Here is a 26728-nt window from a genome sequence, read left to right as displayed (position 1 = left end):
AAATAAGCATCAACTGTCAAGAAATGTCCTCTAGACAAGATCCCAAGGAGCAAGTTCCTTCAGGGTCTCAGTTTGCTATGTGCTTTAAAACAAAAGGTTTGCCCTCTTTACTTCTTAAAGTTTGTGATTGATAGTTTTCCAACATAAATCCAAAGGATTTATGATTGGCGTGTTGGTTAATAACCAGAAAGTAAGTGTGGAGGTATGCTTATGTTACCTTTTCCTAATGCTACTGATACTTGCTCAGTAGGTCCAGAAACCAGACACTACAGTGACTTTATCTCACAAGCTAACTCTTCAGTCAATGTCTGGATCTGCAGCAGTTGATTAGAGCGTGTCCTGTGTGCTACTGCAACTGGGAATTGGTTTGAGAGCTGAAGGAAACTAATCTCTAGGCAGTTGAATCTGCCAGATGAATAAACTCATCAATTTTCTGGAAATGACTTATGCTTCAGTTACTACACTCACCTGCATTAGCCCAGTCAGGTAGTTTGTGAACCTCTGTGGGGGAAAGGGAAAATCACCATTTAGACCAAGAACAGTCAGCACTGGATGGTTCATGGGTCTGGCAACCAGATCACAAAGGCTTTTGCCTCCACTGGAAATTTGTCCTCACTGTATAGTGGCTACGAAGGGTAACGCTCGAGTAGGTGTTCCATAGTATTTGTATAGCTTACTACCTGCACAGAAACATTCAGGGGATATTCCATCTGTGACTGCTCTGAATCCTGAAAGGTAACAGCTTTATGAAGGTGGGTTCCTTGTGACAATTCCAGCTTGTGACAATTTTCTCACTATTAAATGTAATAGAGATTTTTCTATTTATGCTTCTGTAGGTTCAGAGGCTCTAGACCATGTCTGCAGGCAGCACATCTGGAGCACTGCCCAAGATGACAACATTTTTTGGAATACAAAAGACATTTTTCATTTAAAGGCTGATTAGTTTGTGCTGATCACAAACAATAATCTGTTTCCATAGGGCTTTGTGGACCTTCTCTGTTGCATCGTGTCATGGTGAAGCCAACAGTGGTTTGGCCACAGGGCTGGGAGGTCTTGGGGAGGGACTGTGTTTGCAGCACAAAGGAAGCTGGGTTTGACCTCACTTCTATACAGAAGTGTGCCTGTGCCTTAGAGGTTTTGTGTATTCATTGACCCAAATGTATTCAGTGGAAATGATACTTCCTTTTGCAAGATGAGGTGATTCAAGGCCTTTATGGCCATTAGTGCTGTGCGGCAGGTGCCTGTGAAGCAGCTGAGGCTCTGCCTAAGCTACTTGGCAGGATTAGCCCCAGCTCAAGGGATAGGCAAAGCAGGCAGTCACCCAGGGGAGCAAGCTGCCGGGAGTGTGAAAGCCATCACATCTCTCCTGCCCACACTGCCTGGCGAGCGATGCTCCTTGGGCAGCCAGGCTGGCTGCGGAGGAAAGGCTTGGGGCGAAGGGAGGCAGCAGCTCCTGCTGAACCGCTGCTTGGGGGAGCAGCAGCCCCTGCCCTGCCCCAGCTCACCGCCTGAAGCGCAAACAGACAAAGCCAGGTCCCCAAGGGCTATTTTTCCCAGTTCTGATGTTTGCCCTCTCCCTCTCTTTTCCCATCACAGGAGCAGCCCAGTGCTGGCACCTGACGTCTTCTTGTCCTGCTGAGATACCTTAAACTGGCTCTGTCTGGGGGGGCAGTAAAATGGGAGAGACTGCCAGAGCACACCTCCCTCCTTCATAAGCCCAGGCCACAGGCAAATTAGCTGTTGGCACCAGCTGCAAATCAGCTGATGGCACCAGCAACAACGTGGATTACACCACCAGGAGCGCACCGTGCTCTTGGTAAATGCTGCCTCCTGCAGAAATGAGAGGGAGGACCTATATTGTGCACATGGGACCACTTTCCTGCCCAGCCAGGTCTGTTCTCCCAGGTAGAGGTCCGAAAGCCAAAGACAGAGGCTGGACCCATCACCAGACAACACAGGGATGCTGCTGTCTCCTTCCTATAGAGGCATCTACAGTCCCTTTTTCCTGCAGGCTTAGACTCCTGGAGTTTGTAGGGCTTGCGGGGAGGTTGCAGGGGGTGATAGTATTTTTCACTTATAACAGCTAGTAAATTATGGCATCAAAGAAAACAGAGCAGTGAGTCCTGGGCACTTTTTCAGTATTTGAGTTCCACCTGTCCCCCTGGGCTGTAGGATGATTCTGGGCTCTGAGATGGAGCCGTATGGCGAGGCAGGAGGTGTCACACAGAGCCGCTGCGCAGATTTCAATCAGGAATGTTTCCAGTGAAAGGAAAATGTGTTAAACTCAGCCTTTCTCACCGTCTGACAGCTCCTGATGTTCATGTCAAGAAACAAATGCAAAAAATGTGCTCACTCTGAAGAGACATAACTGAAGAATAATTAACTGCAAGTGCTCGTACAGCACAACTTGCCCCATTCGCCGAGCGAGGAATGCTCAACGACTCAGACTTTTGCTATGTGAAAACCCAAGATACTGCTGCCCTTCCTGCCTTTCCGCTGTAAGCTTTTTTTATAACACATAATGTGCGTACTTGCAACACCACCATGCCCAGTTAGCAGTGCTTTTCGACTAACTGGGCTGAGTTTTTTAGAGGATACAGGGGAAGTCAGGGCATTGCAGTGAAGTAGCTGCTGTTCAAATGACAGTGTTTCTCTGTTTATTGGAAATCAGTTTAATAAAAGAAGGAGGCACTGCCCGTAATGTCAGCAGAAATTTCCCATCGTTTTGGCTAGGCAAGCCATGACCTGTAGCAAAATAAGGCAGTAAATCCTATCACAGCCAAGTCTTCTGCCTGTTTTAAAGGCTTTGCTACCCAAAAGGAAGAAAAGCAGTTGTGAAGCGAAGAATTGAAATGCTCTGCAGGGGAAACTGCCAACAGAGGCTTCTCAGCAGCACAGGCAGAAACTAATATGAACAAGGAGCCAGCGCTGGCAGCCCTTGCCATGGGGTGGGAGAGATGGGAGGAAGAGGCTGAGCTCCTGCTGGGCTCTCACAGGCCTGGTGGGAGGGGGAGAAGAGCAGCTGGGGGCAATGCCAGGAGATGCCGTTCCCACCACCTCTCCCCTCCATCGCTTCTACAACAGCAGCCCCTGCTCTGCACCCACGACTCTGCTGGCTCAGCTGCCCTGGGCACCACGTGCACGCTCCCCCACCTACAACTCGCCTGGGGTCCTCTTCTGCAGGACACTGACAGCGGCGCATGGTATGTGCACACGCAAGACAAGGTTTGTCGCCTTGCTCCTGGGCATTAAACACCTGTGCATGCAGTGCGTACATGGCACACGATGTACGTACCTGGCTGAAGGCAACCATGGCTTGCTCAAACCTTTGCTGAATAAGAGCGATGGTGCTGAACACCGGCGGGGAGGAACGGTCTTGAGGGGCTGAAAATGAGAATGAGTTTGTTATCAGTTTCCATCATCCAGCAAAGCTCCCACAAAGGTAGAGGGATTTGAGCATTTAAAGGAGTCATTGCTACAAAGAGTGTGTGGGAAGAGGATAAAGTCTGTTTGTGCTCTTGATGCTGCCAAATTTCCCCTCAAGTGCCAGGTCTCTGAGCTCTGCAGTGGTTGGCACAACAGCTGCTGCCCCACAGAGCCAGCCGGGCACCACAGTGCTGGCCAGGGCAGGAGCACAGCCACAGCACCATAGCCAAAGCCCTGGGGCCACCAGCCGAGGCACCCTGGTGGATGTCTGCCCAAATTAGGGCAACCTCAGCATCAGTGTCTGCATGGGGGCTGCTCACCCCAAGCTCCTTTCACAGGCAGTGGGGAGGCATGGGTGCTTGTAGGGCACCATCCTTCCTTCCCTGCCTCTGCTGACGGCTTTGGGAGAAGAGGAGCCATGTCCTTTCCCAGAAGTGCCACTTCTCCGCACTGACTATAAAAGGCCCCTGGAGCAGCTGGGCTGGACACAGACCTCCACGCTCTGATTCTGTAACACTGGGGGAGAGGAGGCCGCTCCGGGTGAGCCCAGCTGGGCTTCCAGAAGCAAGCTGGGCGCCCTGCAAAGGCAGCCACGCTGGCTTCAATTAGAGGTGGGTAAGCTGCCTCCTGCAAACCCACGGGGGAGCTGCCTGCCTCTTAAAGAGCTCAAATCCCTCAAATCTATGCTTCGGGACAGCAGGCTCTGCGTGGCGGCCCACCATTCGAACATGAGTATAAGGACCAGGGAGTGAGGCTATTTTAGGAACAAGTGACACAGCAGAGGAGCATCAGAGGCAAGAAACGGCTCCTTGCTGCCAAGCGTTGACATGAGGTCAATAAAGGGCGGGTTACCACCCTTTGGGGGATGCCTGTCTTATTAAAGTCACATTTGCAGCATTATTTTTTTTTTTAGATAGTTGCAAAACAGGGTGATATATTTACAGACAACTTTCTGAACGTTTGGCCCCATTTACTGAGGGGAAAAAGAATGACTAAAATGCTATCTGCTTTTTATCGAAACTTTGTCCCAGAATTTCAGCAGCTTTCGCCTCTAACTCTCCATTTTTACTCCTGAAAGTTGTTAGCAGCATGCCACTCCATGCGGTTTACAAATGGCAAACAAGCCCTAGTATCTGCATCTGCAGATCTCTCCTGGGAGAACTGGAAAAATGGCCTCAGTCTTCCGCTGGGGCATCACGGAGGAGGCAAGAGAGAAAGAATGTGCGTGCGTGTGTGTGTGTGTGTGTGTGTGTGCACTGCTGCCAAAGCTGGAGGTGAGATGAGGAACTGACTAATTTCCTAGAGGGCAGAAACTAAGAAGATCTCATCGAGTCAGTGCAAACCAGCACAGCGCAAAGGCGGGCGCCCGTGCGATGCGGAGCACAGCTGGAGGCACCGAGTGCTCCTGAGGGTGTCAGGGACCGAGCACTGCAAAGGGTGAGACCACCCCCATGGTGCCCCGGTGCGTGTAACCCAAAGCAAATGCGGTTTCCCAGAGCAGAAGAGTGATGCTCCTGGCTGTTACCAGCAGAGAACAGTAAGGCAGTAGTTGGAGAAGTCACCTTGCTCTCGCTGCAGGGAAAGGTGCTGGCACGTGTGGCCGTGAAGCTGCAGCAGCACTGCGGTGAGATACTAGAAAACCCCTTTCTACTAGGAACAGTGAAAACCAGGAGTGGGCACGCTGTGGTAGCTCAAGGGGAGGACTCGAATGCCAGGGATGACACTGGTATATTTATTCCTGGTTTACACCTGGTTTATACCAGTTTGACACTGGTATATAGAATCATAGAATCATAGACTTGCCTAGGTTGGAAGGGACCTTTCAGATCATCGAGTCCAACCATCAACCTAACTCTGACAAAAACCATCACTAAACCATATCTCTAAGCACTATGTCTACCCATCTTTTAAATGCCTCCAGGCATGGTGCCTCAACCCCTTCCCTGGGCAGCCTGTTCCAATGCTTAATAACCCTTTCAGTGTAAAAATTTTTCCTAATATCCAGTCTAAACCTCCCGTGGCACAACTTGAGGCCATTTCCTCTTGTTCTATCACTTGTTACTTGGGAGAAGAGACCGACCCCACCTCGCTACAACCTCCTTTCAGGTAGCTGTAGAGAGCGAGTATTTACTCCTGTGGCCTCTCTGCATGTGGGACTTTGTGTGACAGGAGTTGGTGACGCTGCTTCACACCTGCAGAGGAGCCGGTTTGTGATTGCAATGGTTGTTCCCATGCTTGTATTATCATGGCCCTTTTTGCTGCCTACCTTTGACAAATACCTTAAAATACACAATCAGAAGGCAAAGAAATTAACATTGAAATTGCTTATTATATACACGTGTCTGTTATCAGAGCAGCAGGTTTTTTTCTTGATAAACATTGACTCATTATTACCAAGAAGCTTTTCTGAAGTCAGCTGCTCGACAAAAGGTCAGTACGTGACCAAGCCCATGTTGCTCGCACAGTGATCGCTGCAGAGCACATGGAGTTAAGCATGTTTTGGGGAAAGGTTATTCTCCTAAGATTCTGTAGGGTGTTGTCCTCATGCTTGAGCCCACCAGGACTCCAGCCTGGGGGAGTTCTCCAGCTCCAGTTTAAAATATGGTATGTGTGGGGGGCATGGTCTGTCCATCGCTGGGCTTGCAGTGTCAGGATAAATCCCCAGTCTAGTGATGGAAATAGACACACAGTGCGGGGGGAGTGATGGAGAATCCTGACCCAGGCAGAGGTCTGTTTTCTCCCCAGCTTACTTCCTTGTATCTTGAGCTCTGACCATACCAGCTTATGAACCCATCAGTGTTGTCTGTCATCCCACCTCCGTTTAAACCCACAAGGACTGTTCAGTGCAGGCTCCCAAACAAGCTGCACGTGGGAGGGCAGACACCACTTTCTTAATGTGGTGCAATGTCTGCCAGCAAGCGGCACTGAGAGGTCAGCCAGGAACCATTTCTGAACCCACCTAGAGCCAGCCGGAGGCACCTCTCCACAGAGCAGAGTGGGGATGCTCAGGGAAACGCAACCTTCCCGACTGCCGCTCGAGGAGGGGATGGGGGGTACGGCTGGAGGCAGTGTGATGCCGAGGGTGCCTGGGACAGTGTGTCAACAGGAGGGCAAAGAAAGAGCACTGCACTGTGGGGAAGAACAGGTTTGTTCCTCTCCCAGAATCAGTGTAAGGAAAATATTCCTGTTACTGTTATTCTGGTTATTCTAGAGTTGCCACAATTTCATCTACCAAGTGCATATAGTGAAGATTAGATGAGCAATATGTTTCAAGTTACATATGTACACACGCACACATTTTGGCACCAGTGAAGATACCAGACCTGACATTCCTCTTCTCACTCCAAATATGAGGGAGAGCGAGACCTGGCTCTGGGCTGTGGTGCTGGAGGGTCTCTGGAGAGGCTGAGGCATGAACCCAAGTGTCACCCCTGTGAGGTGGGGAGCCGCAGCGCGTCCTGCAGAAACCACCATGCTTTGCAGCTGGGTTATGTGCTTTAGCAGACTCAGCGCTGGGCAAGGGACAGGGTCCACAGTAATTCACTGACTCCTGGCAGAGGTGAGGAAGCAGGTCCCCGGACCCAGCAGTGAGGATGGGGCACACATCTTCCGTGATTCACCCAGCTCTGGTGCTTGTCACCTGCAGAAGGAGCACACTGGCTGCCCGCTGAGATGGGTGAGAAGTCGTTCCAAACTATTCCCTCCCTTAGGCCTCTAGGTGATGGCCTTTCCTCTCGGTGAATTGAAAAAAAAAAAATTGTCTGGACAGGGTGAGAGGTTTCATATCATGATTCAGTAGTAAAGGACTAAATCTCGGAAGTGGGAGAAACTGGGATGTGGGGAGTCAATCCAGCACGTGCAACATGTTTCAGGTAAAAGCAATAAATTACTCCATTGGGGTCCAGGGTCTTAGAACTGTGTATATTTTTTCCTTCTGGCCTGAATCTTCATCAGTGCAAGAAGAGCTCTATGAGAAGCTCCCCCCAGCCCGCCAGGACTGCTGAGCTGTCTCCCAGCCTTTGTGCTCTTCATGGCTACTGGGGATGCCATCCCCTCCCCAGCCTCCCGTGTGATCCCTGGTAAAACCTCCCTGCTCTCTCTGGAAATCCCTTAGAAAGCCAGTACAGGTAGGCAATGCCAAAGTCAGGGGTTGGTGGTGGAAAACCTGGGTATATCTGTCGGATTTTGTGTTTGGTCTTTAATTTACATGGAGAGGATGGTCATTTTCGTTTGATTTATTGAACAAAACAGTGTTAAGCCGTGAAGAAAAACTTTATTCCCACATGTTGCTGCTACTTCAGTGGAAAAAAACTACATGTGATTTCTAATGAGAGTGCAGTAGGCACACAGAAGCCAAATCAAGTTTGCCCTGTGGTCCAAGAGCTGGGAGAATCTGAACCCATTTATGCCAGTATTGACTATCAATTACATCATACTTCCTCTCTTCAGGGGTTTTCCTCCACTTAACAGAAACCTTTTCTTGCTTCGTGGAGGACATCGCAGTATCAGCCACAAGTTAAACTCCGGCCCTTCTTACTCTAGCCTGTAACCTGCCCTCACTCCGAGACACACAGCACACAATGCAAGGATCACATCTGCAGATTGCAGAATTTCAGGTGCACTCACTGGAAGCCATTTGCTTAATGAAATCACCTACGTGCACCGCGCAAGGTCTTCATCCCAGGCATCCACAAGGGGAAGGGCCTGAAGGCTGGATTATAATCAGGAAAATGGGAGTGAAAGCCTGAAAGAAATCCCACTGCTCTGCGCATTGTGGTGGGATATAGGGCACTGACAGTGCTGAATAAGCCCGGCACCAAATGATTTGCCTTTCGAAACTGGCAGAGAAGTCACAACTCCTTTATGAGCTCAAAGCACTCCACCAAAAAAACTGAAAATCCAGAGTTTAGTCATTCTTCCTTGTATGGGCTAACCACCTGCTGCTGGCTTATAGGTGCAAACGCATTGCTTGTTTTTACTCATTCGGAAAGGCTTTCAAAGTGCTACCTCCTTCAGAAATACACAGGGACATGATTTTGTCATCCAGAGAGACTTTTAGGTGCCCAGATTCTTCAGCAGGCAAGGGCCAGTACTAGCTGAAGAGGATACCTGTTTCTAAAACCTTGGACTTTTGTTTCTTTGGGACTTCCAGAAATGCCCCCAAATTTACAAACCTACTTCTACAATCCTTAAGGATGAACTAAATGCCTCTTCGCCCCCCTCCACTGTGGTAGGTGAGAGTCCTTGTGAAAACGGCAAAGCCACGTCTTTCCTTCTCCTCCTGAAAAAATCCATCGCTGGTGGGAACACAGAAATTTCACAGGGTTCATGTTAAGCGATCGCTTAAACCAAACCCCAGACAGCAAGAGCAGAAGCAGAGAGGGGAGCCCAGGGGGGTTTCCAGGAGGTGTGCTGGCAGGTGAAGATGCCTTTCCTCAACAAGGTTTTCCCAGAGGACACACCAAAATTCCCAGCCACGTCGTGCATGTGCACATGTGGAGGAAGATGGGGAAGGGGCAGCTGTGAGCTGTGACCACCCCAGCACACCAGACCACCAAAATGAGGAGGAAAAGGGGCTCCTGGGGGAAATGAGTCCTTTAAATGAGCTTTTGCCTGGACCTCTCCCCTGGTTTGTCTCTCATCCAAGGCCAACAGCAAGGAGGGGGCAAGAGCCATGGGGTGGCCACCTTGAAAGTGGGACTACCTCTCTCCCCAGTACGGCCATGCCTTGACCCCCCAGCAGTCACCGCAGCTGGGGCAACCTCACCCATAGCTCCCTGTCTGGCTACAAAGGGGAAGGGTCTGTCTCCCTCCCGCAAGGAGGTGAGGGGGTGCAACCGGCGCCGTACAAGCACCACGGCACAGAGAGCCTTGCCTGGGCCAGCACGGTGGGAACAGATGAGGTGGGCACGTAACGGGGGTGACCGAGGTGATGGGAGCAAGGGACCAAATCTTGTTATCACTGTATAACTGGTTTCATTCAGGGAGGGTAGGGGAAATGGAAGAAGAGAAGGAGGCAAGGGGGTAAGCCAGGCGGGAAGGGCTGGCGTGAGCTCCCACGGCCGTGAGGGAGCGGGAAGGGCTCAGAGCAGGCAGCGCAGGGCAGGAGCATCCAGATACTCTCCAAGGCAGCGCTGTGCTGCCAAACCAAACCACCTGCAGATGCTGCTGGGGCCACAACTCCCCAGTGCTGCCTGCCCCAAGGCAGGGATCTGCTCCCCGAGCGATGGGGGCAGCCCGGGACACTGCTGCCCTGAAACAGTCACACAGGCTGGGAAGGAACTTAGAAATACATGCAAATGGAGGATTTCTGTTGTATTAGTGTGGGCAGAGAGTGGTTCCTCTGAAATAAGCAGCGGCACTCATGATTTAAGCTAGCCGTCCCACAGTCGCTGGAGTGTCTCCTGCTTATATCAAATAAAGCAGAACAGAATTTGCCTTGATCTGGTCTATATTGAAACCCTTTTCCAAAGCTACTTTGTGCTACTAACTTTGCTGGACTCAGTGCAGTTACTCTGAAATTCGAACAACACAGCAGTAAACAGATATTTATCTGAAGAGGTTTAAAAGCCAACAGCCTGGTTATGGAGACTGGTGAGATTTCCTTTATTGACTGTGCAATCATCAGTGTGATTTAGAGCCCCCACAGGGGCCCTGCTGCAGGCTCTCTAAGAGGCAGCTGCGACAAAAATCCCCCCACAAGCTCTGCTGGGCACTGCTGCTGGGGACAGCAGAGCTTGTGGGGGGACTTTTGTCCCCAGCTGCTGTCCCCAGCAGCAATGGCACTGGGAGGTTCCTCATGATCATCATCTTCCCACCCTCCTGGTCCTGCCTTCCTGGTGTCCTGCCCTCCCACAGGACCAGTTATTTGTCTGGCATCACACCCCTGCTTCCCAAGGTAATGAATTACTGCGGGATGCAGCTTTGCACTGAACTTCATTAACCGCAAATACTGTCATCCCTTTTCCTGCCACACCATGCAAGCCAGATATCCGTGACTATCGGCAGTAGATACGCATTTCTCAGGCTCCCGGGAGGACCCACTGGTGTGTAGCAGATGGTGCACTGGACTGATGGATGCACAGGGCTGGGGAGGTGATTAACCCTTCTTGTCTCTTGGGATCATATCCCAGTACAGCCTGGCACTCCTGTGCTGCTCCGTTCCCGTGCCAGTGCAAGGGGTTTATGTACCTTGTTAATATTGAAAAAAGAGGGATGTAAGTTGAGGAGCCTCATTCGGTACTGTCTTGCTCCATTTTTGGACAGCATTGGTACTCTGAAAAAGTACCAGGCTTAAGTGAAATAGTGGGCAGCCAGATCCAAAAAACTAGAAGTAAGCACAAGACTGAACATCAAGGTGCAGTAAGACGGATCCAGCCCCACGCTATGGGTGCGAGTGCCAGGGCTGTGTTATGTCTAAAGAAAATAGCACTTTTTCAGAGTATATTGAAGGGTTACTTTTGAAAGAAGTTAAGTAAGGAAAAAAATTGATCTTCGGGCAGTCAGCATCCCAACTTTCTTTGCTAGATAATCACCTACTTTTTTTCTTTTTGTTCCTTTCCCACTTTCTCACCAAAATTAGATGAATAAAGAGAGGTTAAAAAGAAAGAAATGGGAAGAAGAGAGAACATTACGCTTATCTGAAATTCTGATTTTTTACAATGTCATCTCTGCTGACAACTTTGAACAAAACATATTATTTTTTTCTTTTTTTTTTCCTCTTAACTCTTTTTTTCAGTGAGCTCTCTCTTACTGGAAAATAGTCCATTTTTGCTAGCAGTCCTACTTATGAAGAGCAGGAGGAACAATGGAAAGCCAGATCAGTTGGCATGTAAAATACACTTCCAGTCATTATATTTGGGAGCTCTGAAGCTTCTACTTATGATGCGTGCATCTCTGTGTAAGCGCTTCATGCAGAGAGCCCCGGCCACTAATCTCATTTTTTGTGGAAGAATCTATTTGTCAAAGCTGACAATGACATGAAGAAATACTGTGTTTTGGTGCAGAGATTCAGTCCCCGGCAATTTTCTTTTTGTTTCCCAGCCAGCATCTCGCTCCTGTCTGAGGTCAGACTAAATGATGTAACGGTCCCTTCTGGCCTCCCAGTCGATGCGCTGGCGGCCGGGGCTCCTCTCCCCGCTGACAGGAGCGATGGCTGCAGCTGAGACCCCCCCTGGGGACCGGGCTTTGGTCCTGGGCTCACACCAGACTACCAGGTGCTGTGGGACAGAGTTCACAGCGTGCACTAATGTGAAACGTGTCTCTTGCGATGATGTTAAACCTCCCCATAACAAGAACAACAACAACGACAATAAAAAAACCCCAACCTCTTTAACTCTTTCCCTCACACAGATACAGCCAAGAAACCCTCCGGTTTTATTTTGACCATTTACTCGTGGCTGAGGGTTTGATTTTGTTTGTTGTGTTTTGCAGGACTCTGCTGCCCTAAAGCGGTGTCTGAGCAGTTTCACCATGCAGGGATGTCGTCGAGCAGTCTCTTCAAATGCTGTCCCTGGCAGGAGTCGGGGCACTGCAGGTTTGCCTGACCTCTGATAATCTGACCGCGATACCACCCGACTCCTGTGACCCTCTTTCTCAGGATAAGGAGCGCTCTGCGGTCCAGGGCTGGGAGCACGAATGTGTTGAACCCCACAGTACGGGACTGGTCCAGCGCCCTGGGAAGTGCCTTTCCAGACTTACGGAAGAGAAGGCTCGGGTTTTTCTTTTCACCAAATTCAAGACGGGGCTCGAAGACCCAAGCAGCCTCCCCAGCAGTCCCTACCCTCAAATAACCCGCGGCGGCAGCAGCCAGCATCACCTCCAAACACCTGGGAAAGCGGGGTGCTGCCCGGCGCCCCCGCCCCGCTCCCCACCTCCCGCCCCGCCGCTCCGCACTCACCGACTGGGACGCGGGGATCCCCCCGACGCCGCCGCCGCCGCCGCCGCCGCCGCCGCTGCCCCGCCGCGCCGCCTCGCCACCCCGCCGGCCCGGCATCGCGGCGGCAAAGCGGCCGCAGGAGCGGGGCCGGTCCGCCTGGGGCGCGGAGCCGGAGCGAGTGAGCGGAGACCCCGCTGCCGGCTTTCCCCCCCCCCCCCGCCCCCCCCCCCCCAGCCCTCCCAGCCGAGGGAGGAGTCGCTGCCTCCCCTGGCAGCCCAAGGCGAGGGGACCGCCAGGATGCCGAGCTGGGCGATGGCAGAGCCGGGATCGCTAGGATACCCGTTTTCTCGCCCTAAAAGGGGGACAAAAGATCGATAGGTAGGGAGAAACGAAGTGAAAACAAGAGAAGACCCTTCATGGCTGCTTATTTATTGCTGGCACAGCCAAGCCCTCCCCACTGGGATTATTACTGAGGCAGCGCGGCAGGGATGAATGTAGAATCATAGAATCATAGAAGCATCTAGGTTGGAAGGAACCTTTAAGATCATTGAGTCCAACCATCAACCTAACATTGACAAAACCACCACTAAACCGTGTCCCTCAGCACCACGTCTACCCGTCTTTTAAATACCTCCAGGGATGGTGATTCCACCACTTCCCTGGGCAGCCTGTTCCAATGTTTGATAGCCCTTTCGGTGAATAAATTTTTCCTAATATCGACCCTAAACCTCCCCTGGTGCTACTTGAGGCTGTTGCCTCTTGTCCTGTCGCTTGTTACTTGGGAGAAGAGACAGACCCCCACCTCTCTACAACCTCCTTTCAGGTATGTATGTAATGCTGTAGGGTGTCGGAAATAATGAGCACTGCTGCTGGGGAACCTGCAGCCCAAATTTGAGTCCCTCTGGCATGCAGGAATGAGGGATAAGGCCAAGGGACATTAGGGATGGGGGACTGTGTCACCACTGGCCTGGAGGTAAAGGCTCTATAATGCACTCGTCATCCCTAAAAGTGTCCAGTTCAGTTTGGAAAACACATCCTCAGCATCCTCCTGGGCACAGGTTTGGGGAACCACCCTTTTAACTCCGGTAAGAATTGCACAGGGATCTTAAACAACTGTGAATGACTTTCTACTACTGAGCACGCTCCATCTTCTTATTGAAATCTAAGTGACCCAAGCACAGGGGGGCTTTATCAGTTCAAAGTGGGCTATTTCTTCTACAGACTTGCCTGTACTTAACCATCATATTTTACAAGTGACTTGCTCTCACTGAGCTGTGCTGCTTGGCAGCTAGAGATAAAGTTGAAGGATTTGTTTCAGGCAATGATGAATTGCCTCCAGATGGGACACTACCTCTTGCAGTCCGGGTTATGGTATTTAAGCTAGGAAAAAGCATAGGAACTGCTCTTTCCCATGAGAAGGACAAGTAAGCGTGCTGTCAAATGTGGGACGGATAATTAGCGCTCCAGTTTGTCCTTGAGGAGGGGAAGGGATGAATTATCACGTCCCTGACTGTCCACAATGCACTCCTTAGAAAAAAAAAAAAAAAACCACAGCAAAATATAGCACCTTTCAAAATCACTCAGGTCCCTTGAAAGGACAGGTAGATACAGACTTCTGCAAAAGCTGCATCTAATCACAGTGACTCTGCCCTTGCTGGTGTACAGCCGGCCGCTGCAAATCAGCTGCCCAGCTCTGCCAGTATTTCCCTCCTTTTCCTGGCTCTGTGTGATCCAGGGAGTTCTGGGGGGCTTTTTGGTTTGTTTGGGTTTTTTCCTCTTGTATTTTTTCAGCTTTATTGCTGAGCACATCTCTTGTATAAAATATTAATAAAACTTCCTTCCAAGGTGCCGGGTTCCCTCTGTGACACCCTCTGGCAGCCTGCAAAAATCAAGGGGGAAGTTACACGAGGTTTGGCATCATCAGTGCTACTATTGTGGAGGCTCAGTTAAGCCCTCCAGGACATGAACGCGGGCCAGCTTTTGTGGAAGTTGCAATATGTTCCCAGACAACATGATCAGGAGTGATTGATTTCTACATTTACAGATCTGTTTATTATTTGATATTAGCTAAAGTTGGACAGATAAAACTATGGCTTGAGGCCTTCAGAGAAGTGAGACAGATCGTTGCTTTCTGCCTATTGTTGTTTAGATCAGAAATGTCTTCTGGATCACCGCAAAGGGAAGAAATTTTTTCTACGCTCACACAATGTCTTGTCCAGGACCTATTGGAGATATTGGAGAATTTCAGAAGGTGGTAACTGAAGACTAAAGTGAAAGGAAGAAAGTGAAAATAAGAATTGCAAACATGGTCATATTATTTCTTACAATTCATGGTTCTTTTGGTGCTTATGCTAAAAAAAAGCCCCGTGTTTTGCTCTGCACAAAGCCTCAAAAGTGTCAGCGGTGTAAGATTAACTGTGACGCCTAATTAAAACAGGCAGTCTCCAATTAAGATAATAAAAAAATGCTATTTGAAATGCATAAGAGACTGAGAAGTTAAAGAGACACTTATCTTATCCAAGAGCTTAGCAGGCTTTCATTTGCAGATACTCAAGAGAAAAAAAAGTGAAAACGCACTCTGGAACATAGCCCAGGAAAATCAGAGCGGAGTCTGCGAGCTCCTGTGACGCTTCATTACTGAAGTGCCTGCTGCCAGCCAGCCCGTTTGCTTTTGCACTCCATCTGCCACGTCTTGTACATACTGAGATCCAGGCCCTGCTGCCATCCCTTCTCTTGACAGCTTCCCCTCAGGTGTCCCTAACGACACTGCTCGGAACACCTGAACGGTGCAGGACCTGCACCAGCACCCGGGTTTTGCTTGGGGCAGGGACAGCATTTCACTGACGTTCAGCCAATGTTGCTCGCTCTTGCCCCCCTGGGAGCTCCATGCCATACAGTAATAACAATAATTAGTTCAAGGAATTGATAGCAATTCTCCAAAACCTGAAGTTTATTTCAAATTTATTTTTCCCATCTGAAAAGCTGACTCGGTCTCCTTTGCCTGCTGTTGTTACTAAGCGAATTAGCTCCCGGGGAGTACATATGTATGTTCAGGTATAGAAACAGATGTACAAAGCCTGTGAGCACGTATGTGCGTGAGAGTGTGGTGGGTTAACCTTGGCCGGCTGCCAGACACCCACCCAGATGCTTTCTCACCCCTGCTCCTCAGCAGGACAGGGGGAGAAAATAAGAAGAAAAAAAACCCTTGTGGGTTGAGAGAAAGACAGTTTAATAAGAAAAGCAAAAATCTGTGTGCGCAAGCAAAGCAAAAAGAGGAATTCATTCACAACTTCCCATCGGCAGGCAGATGTCCAGCCACTCCATGGGAAGCAGGGCCTCAGCACACGTAATGGCTGCATGGGAAGACAAACGCCATAACCACGGACATCCCCTTTTCCTCCTTCTTTCCCTGAGCTTATTTTGCAGAGCACGATGTCATGTGGTGGGGAATATCCCTTTGGTCAGCTGGGGTCAGCTGTCCCGGCTATGTCCCCTCCCAGCCTCTTGCCCATTCCAGCCTACTCGGTTTTGGGGCACAGAGAAGAGAGAGAAAGAGAGAAAGCCTTGACACCATCCAAGCACTGTTCAGCAGTGATGTGTTATCAACACTGTTCTAGCCCCAAAACCAAAGCACAGCACCATACAGGCTGTGAGGGGGAAAGCTACCTTTCTAACTTCATCCCAGCCAGACCCAGCACAATCTCCATCCCTTATTCCCTAGCATTTTTGTCATGCTCAGGTCCCGCACTACCTAATATATCTAGGTATCCTCTGACCATCCCATTCTATCTGTTTCTCATTCCTGAAGTCCCCTCTTACCAGCACTTACCATTTATACTACATATTTGAACCTTCTTTACACCCAACAGTCAGGTTTATACATCCTCAAAGTCAGGTTTATACATCCTCATTAACCACTATACCCTGTTCCTTGACATACAGAGAGGTATTATTCCCCTGTTCCATGGAGCTCCCCCACAAAATGTCCATAACATCAGCCAGTGAGTCAGGCCCCATCTGTCCAGGCCATTGCCCAGTACAGGAGAAGCAGCATGTGGGATTGCTGGGCATCAAGATCACCTTGGATTGGGTCACTGCTGCACTTGCCTGGTTCCTGGTGAAGCTCATTCTCCATTAGTTAAGGCAGTTCCTGATGCGTTACTTCCTACAGCATACAACTCAATTCGTGGTTTATTTTTCCCCCAAGACTAAATCCCCTTGAGATACACACTGGATCTCCCCATCATTCCACATTACTTGCCACGTGTACCCACATCCTTGAGCGAAGACAATCCCATGAGTGGGCTTGCCTTTTTCCAAAGGGAGGAGCAATGCACACTGCTCTTCCCAGCCACCTCCCTACGTGCACTACAGGGACCTTATCTCCTCCCACAGTACGTGGGGCATTGTTTGGGCAGGACCAGGATGGTCAGCAGATCCTCTGCTAAATTTACATCCCAGTGTTTTCATGCCCTAGCACACAGTGTTCTCAGCAGTCTTAACAGTTCATTGTATCGTTCAATCTTTCCAGAGGCTTCTGGGTGATAAGGGGTGAGATACATCCAATCAATGCCATGTTTCTTGGCCCAGGAGTCCATGAGATTATTTCAGAAATAAGTCCCATGGTCTGACTCAATTATTTCTGCGTTACCATGTCACCACAAAGCTTGCCTTTCAAGGCCCAGGATGCTGTTTCAGGTAGTAGTATGGGTTACAGGGTATATTTCCAGCCATCTGCTAGTGGCTTCCACTATGATGAGCATGTAGCCCTTGCTTTGGTGGGTTTGTGGCAGTGGTCCAATATAGCCAAATCTGCCAGGCCTCTATTCCCTCTGTTCCAGGGAGACTTTACTCACTTGGCCCACTTGCTTAAGACACTTTGCACATTCATGGGTGACCTGTGTGATGGCTTCGGTGGTCAGGTCCACCACTTGATGATGAGACCATTTGTATGTTGCATGTCTCCCTAGATGTCCTGATGTTCACGGGCCCACCAAGCTACAAATAGCTCACTCTTACATTCCCCATCCAGGTCCACATGAGCTACTCCAATTCTAGTGGCCTGTCTACCTACTCATTGTTTTGATGTTTTTCAGTGGCACAGTTCTTAGGCTTGTGAGCATCTACATGACATACCTTCACAACAACGTTGTCTTCCCAGGCAGTGATGTCTTGCCACAATGCAGCAATACAGACAGTTGTACCTCTGTGCTACAGCTGGTCTGCTTCTATTGCTGTAACAAGCCCCACAGGGCATCTGCTGCCACCCATGAGTCAGTATAGAGATAGAGGGCTGGCCACTTTTCTCTTCCAGCAATCTCAAGGGCCAGATGGATGGCTTTCACTTCTGCAAATGCACTTGACTCACTCGACTCCTTCAACAGCTTCACCAACTTGTCTTGTGGGAGTCCACACAGCAGCTTTTCACTTCTCATGGTTTCTTACAAAACAATAGGATCTGTTAGTAAACAGAGCATGCTGCCTTTCACTTTCTGCTAACTCAGACGGTGGTGCTTCTTAGGCTTCTTGGGCAATCCCCTGAAATCTTCTTCTTCTGGCCAAGCCATGATCTCTTCCAAGACCCCTGGGTGGTTGGGGCTCCCCATTCAAGCCTGTTGCATGATCAGTGTTACCCTCTTACTGCACGTAGCGTCAGTTGCTTCCTTGGAAAATCCAGTGCCACACATGGAATCATGGTGCCCAGAGGAGCTGTGCTTCTGTGTCAACAACTTCTGAAGTGGCTTGAACTCCTTCGTATGCTGCTAGTATCTCTTTGGCTGTTGGGATATAATGGGCTTCAGGTGCTCAGTGGTCCCAGCCCCAAAATCCTGAAGGTAGACCTCAGGTTTTTCCAGGTGTTTTCTGCCAGAGGCTCCAGGTGAGGCCATGCTCCCCCGCTACAGCGTAGGGCACATTTCACATGGATGGTCCTATACAGATGGGCCAGTCACAATGGGATGCTTTTGCCATTTGTCCCCTGTTCAGCTCACCTCAGCCTCCAATACAGACAGCTTTGGGATCCCACTGCCACTCCAGAAATCCAGATGGGTTCCTCCTTGCTGTGCCCTGATGGCATTAGGGTACACTGTGCACCAGTGTCCACCAAAGCTTTACACTTCTGTGGATCTCATGCACCAGGCCATCAAATGCACACAGTCCAGTAAACCTGGTCATCCCTTTCCTCCTCCTGGCCAAAGGCAGGGACCCTCTGTCTGCAGTGTCGGACCAGTAGTCCCTTCTCCAAAATCAAGGGAGGCACTCTCAGTCCTCTTCTGTACCTGGGGAATGACTGGTTGTCTTCTACTATCTCAGGAGCAGCTGAACTGACAGGCATCTTGGGTGGCCCCTTCTTAGCAGCTCTCTTCCCCCACAGTTTGCATACATGGGCTCCTAACTTAGAGGTAGGCTCACCATCCCACTTCCTCATGTCCTCCTGGTGATGCAGGAAGAACCAGAGACTGCCCATGCAGTGTGTGCCTGGGCTCCCTGCCCTTCTGGCTGAGGAGAAGCGGGGAGGGCTCTGCAGGGTGCCCCTAACGGCCGAGACGCTGGCCTGTGGGGATGAGTAGGGAGACAGGTTTTCTTCAAAACATCAGAAACGATGGGATGCTCTCTCTGCAGTTGGTATATCAAAGTCTGGCCGGTCCATCGTCACCAGATGGCTGGAATATGAGGTCAGTGCATTTCAGACCATCCTCTTCTACATGATTTGTGTACACTGGACATCATCTGAATCTCTGGAGACCTAGTTGTCGTACAGGTCACTGTAGAAGACTTCCAGCACTGCTAATTCCCTCAAATATCGGATGCCTTCTTCTGTAGTAGTGGCAGCAATCTGCTTGCCTGTCTGGTGGTTGTAATCTTTTTGCATACTGCATACAATCTTTCTCCCAGGTTAGGGACCAGTGAGTTTCTGCTGATGGGGTGATTTCTTTCAATTCTTCCCCTTGCTTCTTTGTTGAAGGACCAGCTTCCTGATCAGACCCTTCCTCCTTCTCCTCCTGTACTAACTGACGTTATGGACCCGTTGACCTCTGCATCCAGTGCTTCTTTTTGACTACTGGGGCAATCACTATAGTTAGGGTTTCAGTCCCTATCTTACCCATGGTGTTCCCAGATGTGCTTTGGGTCCCTGCCTCAACCGTGCTCCTCTGATGGTGCTGAATGGAGGCTTGAGAGACATGGGGAAAGACCCAGTACAGTGCTAAGAGCCGCTGGGTTTCACTGGGGTAGGTATCAAGTAGTGCGCCAATTCAATGGAATTACACGCCTGTAGAGGTGTAAGATCCCAGGCTATCAGAGGTGATAACCAACCCAGGCAGCTGCCCAAATCCTCCCACACACCCTACCACCCAGGGATCGACAGCCTAAAGGCATGTTTCCTTGTCACCTCACTGACAATCTGTTTCCTCTTAACGTCAGAATGAAGCCTGCTTCCACACAAATGACAAAAAGATGATGACGTTAATCGAGCAGCTTACAAAAGGATGTGCGAGGACCTCGGGAGCAACGAGGTGGCCACATCAGTCCTGGAGGGAAAGAGGGATGTGCAATCCCTCACCCTCTCTGCAGGACAGCCCTCCCGGCACAGGAGCAGTACACATGCCAGGACCAAAAGCACGGCCACTGCTTTTATCAGAATGTTCCCAGGCACAGCTAAACACAGAGATAAGCGGTGCAGCAAAGAGGGGAGCTGAAAGCAGTTGCTGACGAGCCCTAGGCTCTGTTACACAGTAAATCGAGCTTGGGTAAACCAAACAAGCTCTGTGACCTGCGCAGAAGCCTGCCAATTATCAGCTACCACAGCTATAGTATGCCCAGATCAAAACTGTCGTTATCTCGTGCCCCACGTTGGGCGGCAATAAAAAGGACTGGTGAATTGATGATGGCCGGCTGCCAGGTCCCCACCCAGATGCTTTCGCACTCCCCCTCCTCAGCAGGACAGGGGGAGAAAATAAAATGAAAAAAAATAATCTTTTGGGTCGAGATAAAGACAGTTTAATAAGAAAAGCAAAAGCTGCGTGGGCAAGTAAAGCAAAAAAGAGGAATTCATTCATGACTTCCCATCAGCGGGCAGATGTCCAGACACTCCGTGGGAAGCAGGGCCTCAGCACGCGTAACAGTGGCTTGGGAAGACAAACACCATAATCCTCCTTTCCCTGAGCTTTTATCAAAAAAGATGTCCAGCCTCTTGTTTGTGTGCTGTCTGCTGTGCGAAGCTCTGTGGACCGTATTGGAGGGCTGGGAAGTGTGACCCACTGAGCCCTTGGCAGGGACCCCACAGTGAATGAATGTCTGTCTTTATGTGTGCGGGGTGGGGGGGGCTGTGTGTGCCCGGTGGGTCTCTACTTGGGAAGAGATTTGGCACCAGAGAGCTCATGGCTCTTGCACTGGGCCACAGGAAAGCTCTGCATCTGGGAGAAATGCTGCCTGCAGTGCTGACGGGCAGCAGAGAGCAGCGTGGGTGAGACTAACAAGGCAGGGGTACGACATGGATCATACCCCGAGCTGCTGTGTGTGGGTCAGGCGCTGCTAATGCTGTGGATCTGCATATCCCGGGATGTTTCACGACGACTGCTCCGGAACTGTATGTTGAAGGGTTTGTACGCTCAGAAAAGAGGCACATCCGCATCTTTTTCTTGTCCCCAACCCTGACTGGCAAGATCTGCTTGCAAAAGAGTCCAGACCTATGGTCTGGAGGGAAATGGGTGTCAGGTGGTGTGGAATGAGGCAATATTTGTTCCTTTAGGCCAAAGAGCAGCAGATAAATTGCTGGTGGATCCTGAGCAGTGAGGCAGCAGGAATGCATTCCTTCTGGAAACATTGCTACAAGTACACACAATAAGGCTTAGCTGAATGTTTGCTGAGCGCTCCTTCCAGGTCTCCATGGGAAGAAAACGTTAGTGATTTACGTAGGTGGCTGCTTATCAGGGACTGGGGTAGGAGCGGTGTCAGGGCCTGTGCCGGCAGCTCTGCTCTTGGGAAAGCGGCCAGAGGTGCTGGAGGAGATGAATAACCAGCTCCATCTCTGGGACTGCAGACTAAATGTGTTTAATGCAGTGTGCAAACAGAACAAGGTTGCTCCCTACACAGGGTTTGGCAATGAGCCCACAATAATCTGTGTTTTTTGAGGCACAGCATGCGTTTTTCAGGTAACCGTTGAGTGTTTTGTTTGGTTTTATCCAGCCTGCTCTACACGCAGTTTGGATTTGTGTCTGTGTATTTGATTTTAGATGTGCCCTGTCATTTCCAGTGAGATGCGCGACTGGATTTCCACATGGACAGTGTCCCTGGACATGTTTTCAAAGTGGCCAGGAGCTTGAGCTCTTCTGAAAATTTCCCCAGGTATTTTGGAACCCATGTGGGACATAAATTTTTTGGAGGATCTGCTCCAGGGAATAACTTCTGGTTTTCAGCGGTTTTGTTCTGCCACTTCCTTTATCCTCCTGGAAATTACAGGAAGATTTCCATAAGAACCATCAAACACAAAGCAGAAGTCCAGCATCCTGCCTATCTGTGTGCTACAGCCTCTGCTTCACTCTTACAAAGTGTGCTGGAGCTGTGTTGCACCTTTTCTTCCACCTCCTGGCTGAGGAACCTCATGATGGTGGTGCAAAGCTAAAACACCAAAATCTGGCTCCATAGCAAGGAAGTTACAAGGGTTACTCACTGGGACATCTGAAAAGATGGTTGAATATAGGCAGGTGTCGTGGATTAACCACAGACAGCAACTAGGACCACGAAGCTGCTTGCTCGTTCCCCTCAGTTGGGAGAGAGAACTGGAAGAGTAAAAGTGAGAAAAAACTCGTGGGTTGAGATAAAGACAATTTAATAGGTAGAGCAAAAGCTGTGCACGCAAGCAAAGCAAAACAAGGAGTTCATTCACTGCTTCCCATCGACAGGCAGGTGTTCAGCCATCTCCAGGAAAGCAGGGCTCCATCATAATAATGGTTTACTTGGGAAGACAAAACGCCATAACTCTGAACATCCCCCGCTTCCTTCTTCTTCCCCCAGCTTTATATACTGAGCATCACATCATATGGTATGGAATACTCCTTTGGTCAGTTGGGGACAGCTGTCCTGGCTGTGTCCCCTCCCAACTTTTTGTGCACCCCCAACCCACTCGCTGATGGGGCGGTGTGAGGAGCAGAAAAGGCTTTGGCTGCTTAGCAACCACCAAAAACATCAGTGCGCTCTCAACATCGCTTTCATCCCAAATCCAAAACATAGCATTACACCAGCTGCTAGTAGGAAAGTTAACTCTGTCCCAACTGAAACCATCACAGCAGGTAAATGTATTTTTCCTCCAATCTCATTCAAAGGACAGGCTGAAACAGTTTTGCTGAACTTTTTGAAAGGGTTCAGCCCAGGGCTGAGACATAGCATGGAAATACTCAGCAGCTGCAGTGAGAAAGCCCCGAAACCCAGGATCTCAGTGTGGACTAAGCAGGGGACATGTGGACATGTCAGAGGCATTGGACTAGATGATCTTTAAAGGTCCCTTCCAACTCAAACTATTCTGTAAGTCTGTGATCTTAGTGTAGACTGTGTAGGGTGACCCCAAGTGTTGGCTCCTCATGTTACGAGTAGATTTTGCAAAAGGTCGACACCTTCAGGGTTTATCAGAGGAGGGAAATCCAGACAGGTGTCACTAGTGCAGGGTGTGCAACAGGTGACATCAGTGTCTTTATATATGTCCCTGCAGCCAGATTGCTGTGGCCTGTCCTGCCCTCCAGTGCCTGCAGTGCCATCTCCCTCTGTCCCCTCTCCTATCCTTCTTACACCCACACACACACTTGAGGGATGCTGCTGTGGCTCTGATCAGGGATCAGAAGCTGCAGACCACCAGGGTCTCCCCTGTGCCACTGTGGGTGCAAGACCCAAGCTGCAGCAGTAGACATCATGAAAAGCTCTGTGAGGAAGCGGAAGGCTTCTTCTCAAACCCACAGTGGTGGAAGGCTTCTTATCAAACACAAAGTAAAAACCATTTCCTTCCAGCTGACATGTCCAGGACTGCATTTTACCTCAATATTCAAAAAATTGCAGTTGATATTTTCCATAGCAGCCAGGCACCCACCCTGCAGGGCCCAAGCCCCAGTTGTGAAGACCCATGTGCAGAGAGCAGCTACATGCCAGCCCCCGTGCACTGGGGCTCAGCTGCCCCTCTGGAGGCCCAGGCCCACAACCAACTGCCCTCCTTCGTTTCTGTGTCTCCTCAGCCCAAGTCACGATGACCCTCCCTGTGTGCTCAGGGGTAGCACCCAAAGCCTCATCTAAATCTCTTGGCCTTGCAGGACTTCCTCCGAAATATTCCCTCCAAACTCCTGTCGGCCGACCTCTATGAGAAGTGGATGCAAGCTCTGGAGAAGCCAAGCAAGCAGGAAAAAATTGAAGAATTGAAAGAGTAAGTTTTGCAACCAGAAAGTTTTGCAACCAGGCCCAATGTGAGGGACTGGCTGGTAGTGTCCAGTGACATCTCCTGAAATTGAGAGTCTCATTTAAAAGCCTGTCATTTACTTCAGCTTGCTATTGCTCCATGGGGATTTGTTTGGAGAGCTCTAGCAGCAGCACTTCCTGAAGTTATTTGAATTGCCCTATGAAAGGACTAGTGTAGGAAGAGGAGAGAGGCTGCAGTGCCTCAGCCAAGGCAGTCACTGCGCTGTGGGACAGGCACTGACAGGCAGCCTTCACATCTGCTGGCGGTGAGGTCAGGCATGTGGAGACCATGGCCGTGTTTTGCCCTTTAGAAAGAGCAGCTGTGGAGGCCAACTGGGAGTGCTTTGAAAGCTGCACAGCACAACTGCAGCCTTTCACGTGCCTTTGGGAAGTCTCCAGTGACATCTCCTGGTGCCATCTCATCTACTCAAAGACATGGACTGCTGTAATGCTTGCCTTTCAGTCAAGATCTCATCATTCAAGATCTTCTAATTAACCACACGCTCAGCTGCCGTTGGGGATTTCTGAATGATACTTCTGCTAAGCAGTGAAGAAAGCACACGCGTGCCTCTCTCTGGAGGAAGTGGAATCTGTCTGAGTTTAATTGAGACTTGCTCGAATAAAGAAGTGGTGGCTGCTGCACCATGCATTAACGTCACATTTTGTTTGTCTTCCTGCAGGGTGGCTGACAAACTGCCTAGACCAAACCTCGTCTTGCTCAAGCACTTGCTGTCTCTGCTCCACCACATCAGCCAAAACGCCGAGACCAACAGGATGGACTCCAGCAATCTGGCCATCTGCGTTGGCCCAAATATGCTGAGCCCAGAGACGGACAACACGCTCCCGCTGGAAGTGCAGAAGGAGATGAATGACAAGGTGTGTTGAACCCACCAAGCAGCCACCCGCTTTGGGGCAGCTCAGAGCCATCCCTAGGGGTCCCTCCGCCACTGCAAAAGCCAAATGAAAGAGCACCCCTGGACATCGGGGGTGCCCCTCAGCTCAGGTGCCTGCAATGTGATGGGCAAGGCTGTCCCTCGCCTCACCTCCTCTGGGCAATAGTAGCAGTGGCCCTGCAGTCCCCTACGTTGTATCACAGCTCCTGAATATTTGTCATGCAGAGAGCAAGGGGCACCTGGTGGGCATTGCCACCCACGGGCCCTCTGGGCAGTGAGGCTGAAGCTGTGGCTGATGGCGGTTTGTTTGTATCGGGGCAGATCAATTTGTCTGCGGCATCAGGCCTCATCCTCCAAAGTGGACTCACCCTCTGACTTTAAGCGAGGATTTTTTGCCCAGAAAGGTTGGACCAAATGATCCTTGAGGTCCCTTCCAACCTGCTATTCTATGATTCTATGAGTTTGACAGAAGCCACTCTGCTCTGTGCTGCCCTTCACACAAAGACAGCAGGCGGGAGCAGGAAAGACTGTTTAGAATGTTTTCATCCCTTTTGACTGGAACTGTTTTCTCTGTGCAGGTGACAGTGTTGGTGGAGTTCCTTATAAACAATTGCTCAGAGATATTTGGGGAGGACATTGCCTTGCCTGTCTGTGCCTCGGCTGAGGAGTCACCAGAGCACACAGACAGCTCCACAGGTATGCGAACAAGCTGGGGATGTCACAGACTGGGGCTGCTGGGCTACATTATTTATTTTGGTATGGGAATCCATCTGTGGAAACACAGAGAGTTGCAGAGGGTTCAATATGTTGTTGCATTTTTTTTTCTACAGGAACACTTTCCAGAAGTTCAAAATGACAACACCCACAGAACAAAATTAAATCCCAATGTTAAACATCTGCCTCAAGCACATTCTGTTACAGATGTGCTTATACCTCAAGGACCTTTCTGGCAGTCCTCAAAACAGAGTATCATTCTCCTAACACAACAGATCCAGAGGTCTCTCTTTTGTCACTGCGTCTCAGGAGGAACAGGCTATGAAAAGAAAGACACGTTTTCAGCATACTGATATCATATCAGTGTCCTTTTTTGCACTTGCCTTATCAGTTAACTTCTCCAAGAGCTGTTTATTCTTCAAGGTTAGCTGAAACTCAAACGTCTAGGCACGGGCTTCAGAAGTCTGTGGAGTGAAATGTCCTTTCAGGAACCGCTTTCAAGAAGAGCGGACGTTATAGAGTACATGTCATCAGAGCATGCACAGGTGCCTTGTGCATGCTTTAAATTTGGGTTTGAGTTTTGGTTTTGGCTTCACAAAAATAATTTTACCATTCATTTCTTGGATAATTTTTGCCTTACTGAAAGGCCGTGGTTGACTGAGAAGTTAGGTGACCACCACTTTTCACCAGAACAATGTCTTACCTCCTCAGCAGTCAATAATCATGTCCTTGCTTTTGAAATAGATTAAAATATCACCCGTCTTTTGGGCTAGTTCAAGATAAGTATTCAAGTTCTTTTATTTGTCAGTCTTCCGAGGCTGCAGTTGAAACACCTGAACAATCTAAACTCTGTCTGTGTAAAGAAACACAAAATCGTGATGAACACATGTCCACCATGATGGTCCTGCATCAAACCACTTTTTATCCTTGCGTTACATCTTTCATTCCTATTGTTTTCCTCCTGCTGTGATTTTGTGTTTGAATTACAATTGTGTTTGTTTCCTTTGGGTTTATTTTCTGTTTATTGAGGACCCTGAATTTTCTTTAAAGTATAATTTGGATAATTACAGCTGGTCTGTTAGGTATTCTATCCTATGATATATGTGCCGGTATGTACACTTAAGGATCACTTCTTCATGTAGGTCTTCACAGGGGATGGAGTTTTCTTTCCTTTTAAGTAAGAAGTGTTGTATATGTCTCTTGGATAAACATCCCAAGGAGAATGCTGCTGTAGGATGTACTGTTGATGAGTTAACTCCTCATATTCCTATTAAATCTCTTTTCTTACAACTTTTACAACTAGATACACCTTATCTGGGATGCACAGAGAGGCTGGAGCATGCTAACAAACTCCACCAGCCTGCCTCTGTTTCGCTTTTCC

The 26728-nt window shown here is 49.6% G+C and overlaps 1 protein-coding gene across 1 annotated transcript; it reads left to right on the top strand.

Moving 5' to 3' along the window:
- The first annotated feature begins 23594 nt into the window (after nt 1-23594).
- On the top strand, nt 23595-25489 carry LOC128906878 (T-cell activation Rho GTPase-activating protein-like). Its single transcript, XM_054194923.1, has 4 exons — nt 23595-23708; nt 24421-24616; nt 25212-25329; nt 25464-25489. Exons 1-4 carry the CDS (start codon nt 23656-23658, stop codon nt 25487-25489), a joined length of 393 nt encoding a protein of 130 aa, XP_054050898.1. The 5' UTR covers nt 23595-23655.
- The last annotated feature ends 1239 nt before the right edge of the window (nt 25490-26728 follow it).

Source organism: Rissa tridactyla, chromosome 3 (genome assembly GCF_028500815.1).
Source record: "Rissa tridactyla isolate bRisTri1 chromosome 3, bRisTri1.patW.cur.20221130, whole genome shotgun sequence".
Lineage (NCBI taxonomy): Eukaryota > Metazoa > Chordata > Aves > Charadriiformes > Laridae > Rissa > Rissa tridactyla.
Note: the sequence above shows the minus strand (reverse complement) of the source record. Positions and strands in the feature narration are given on the sequence as shown.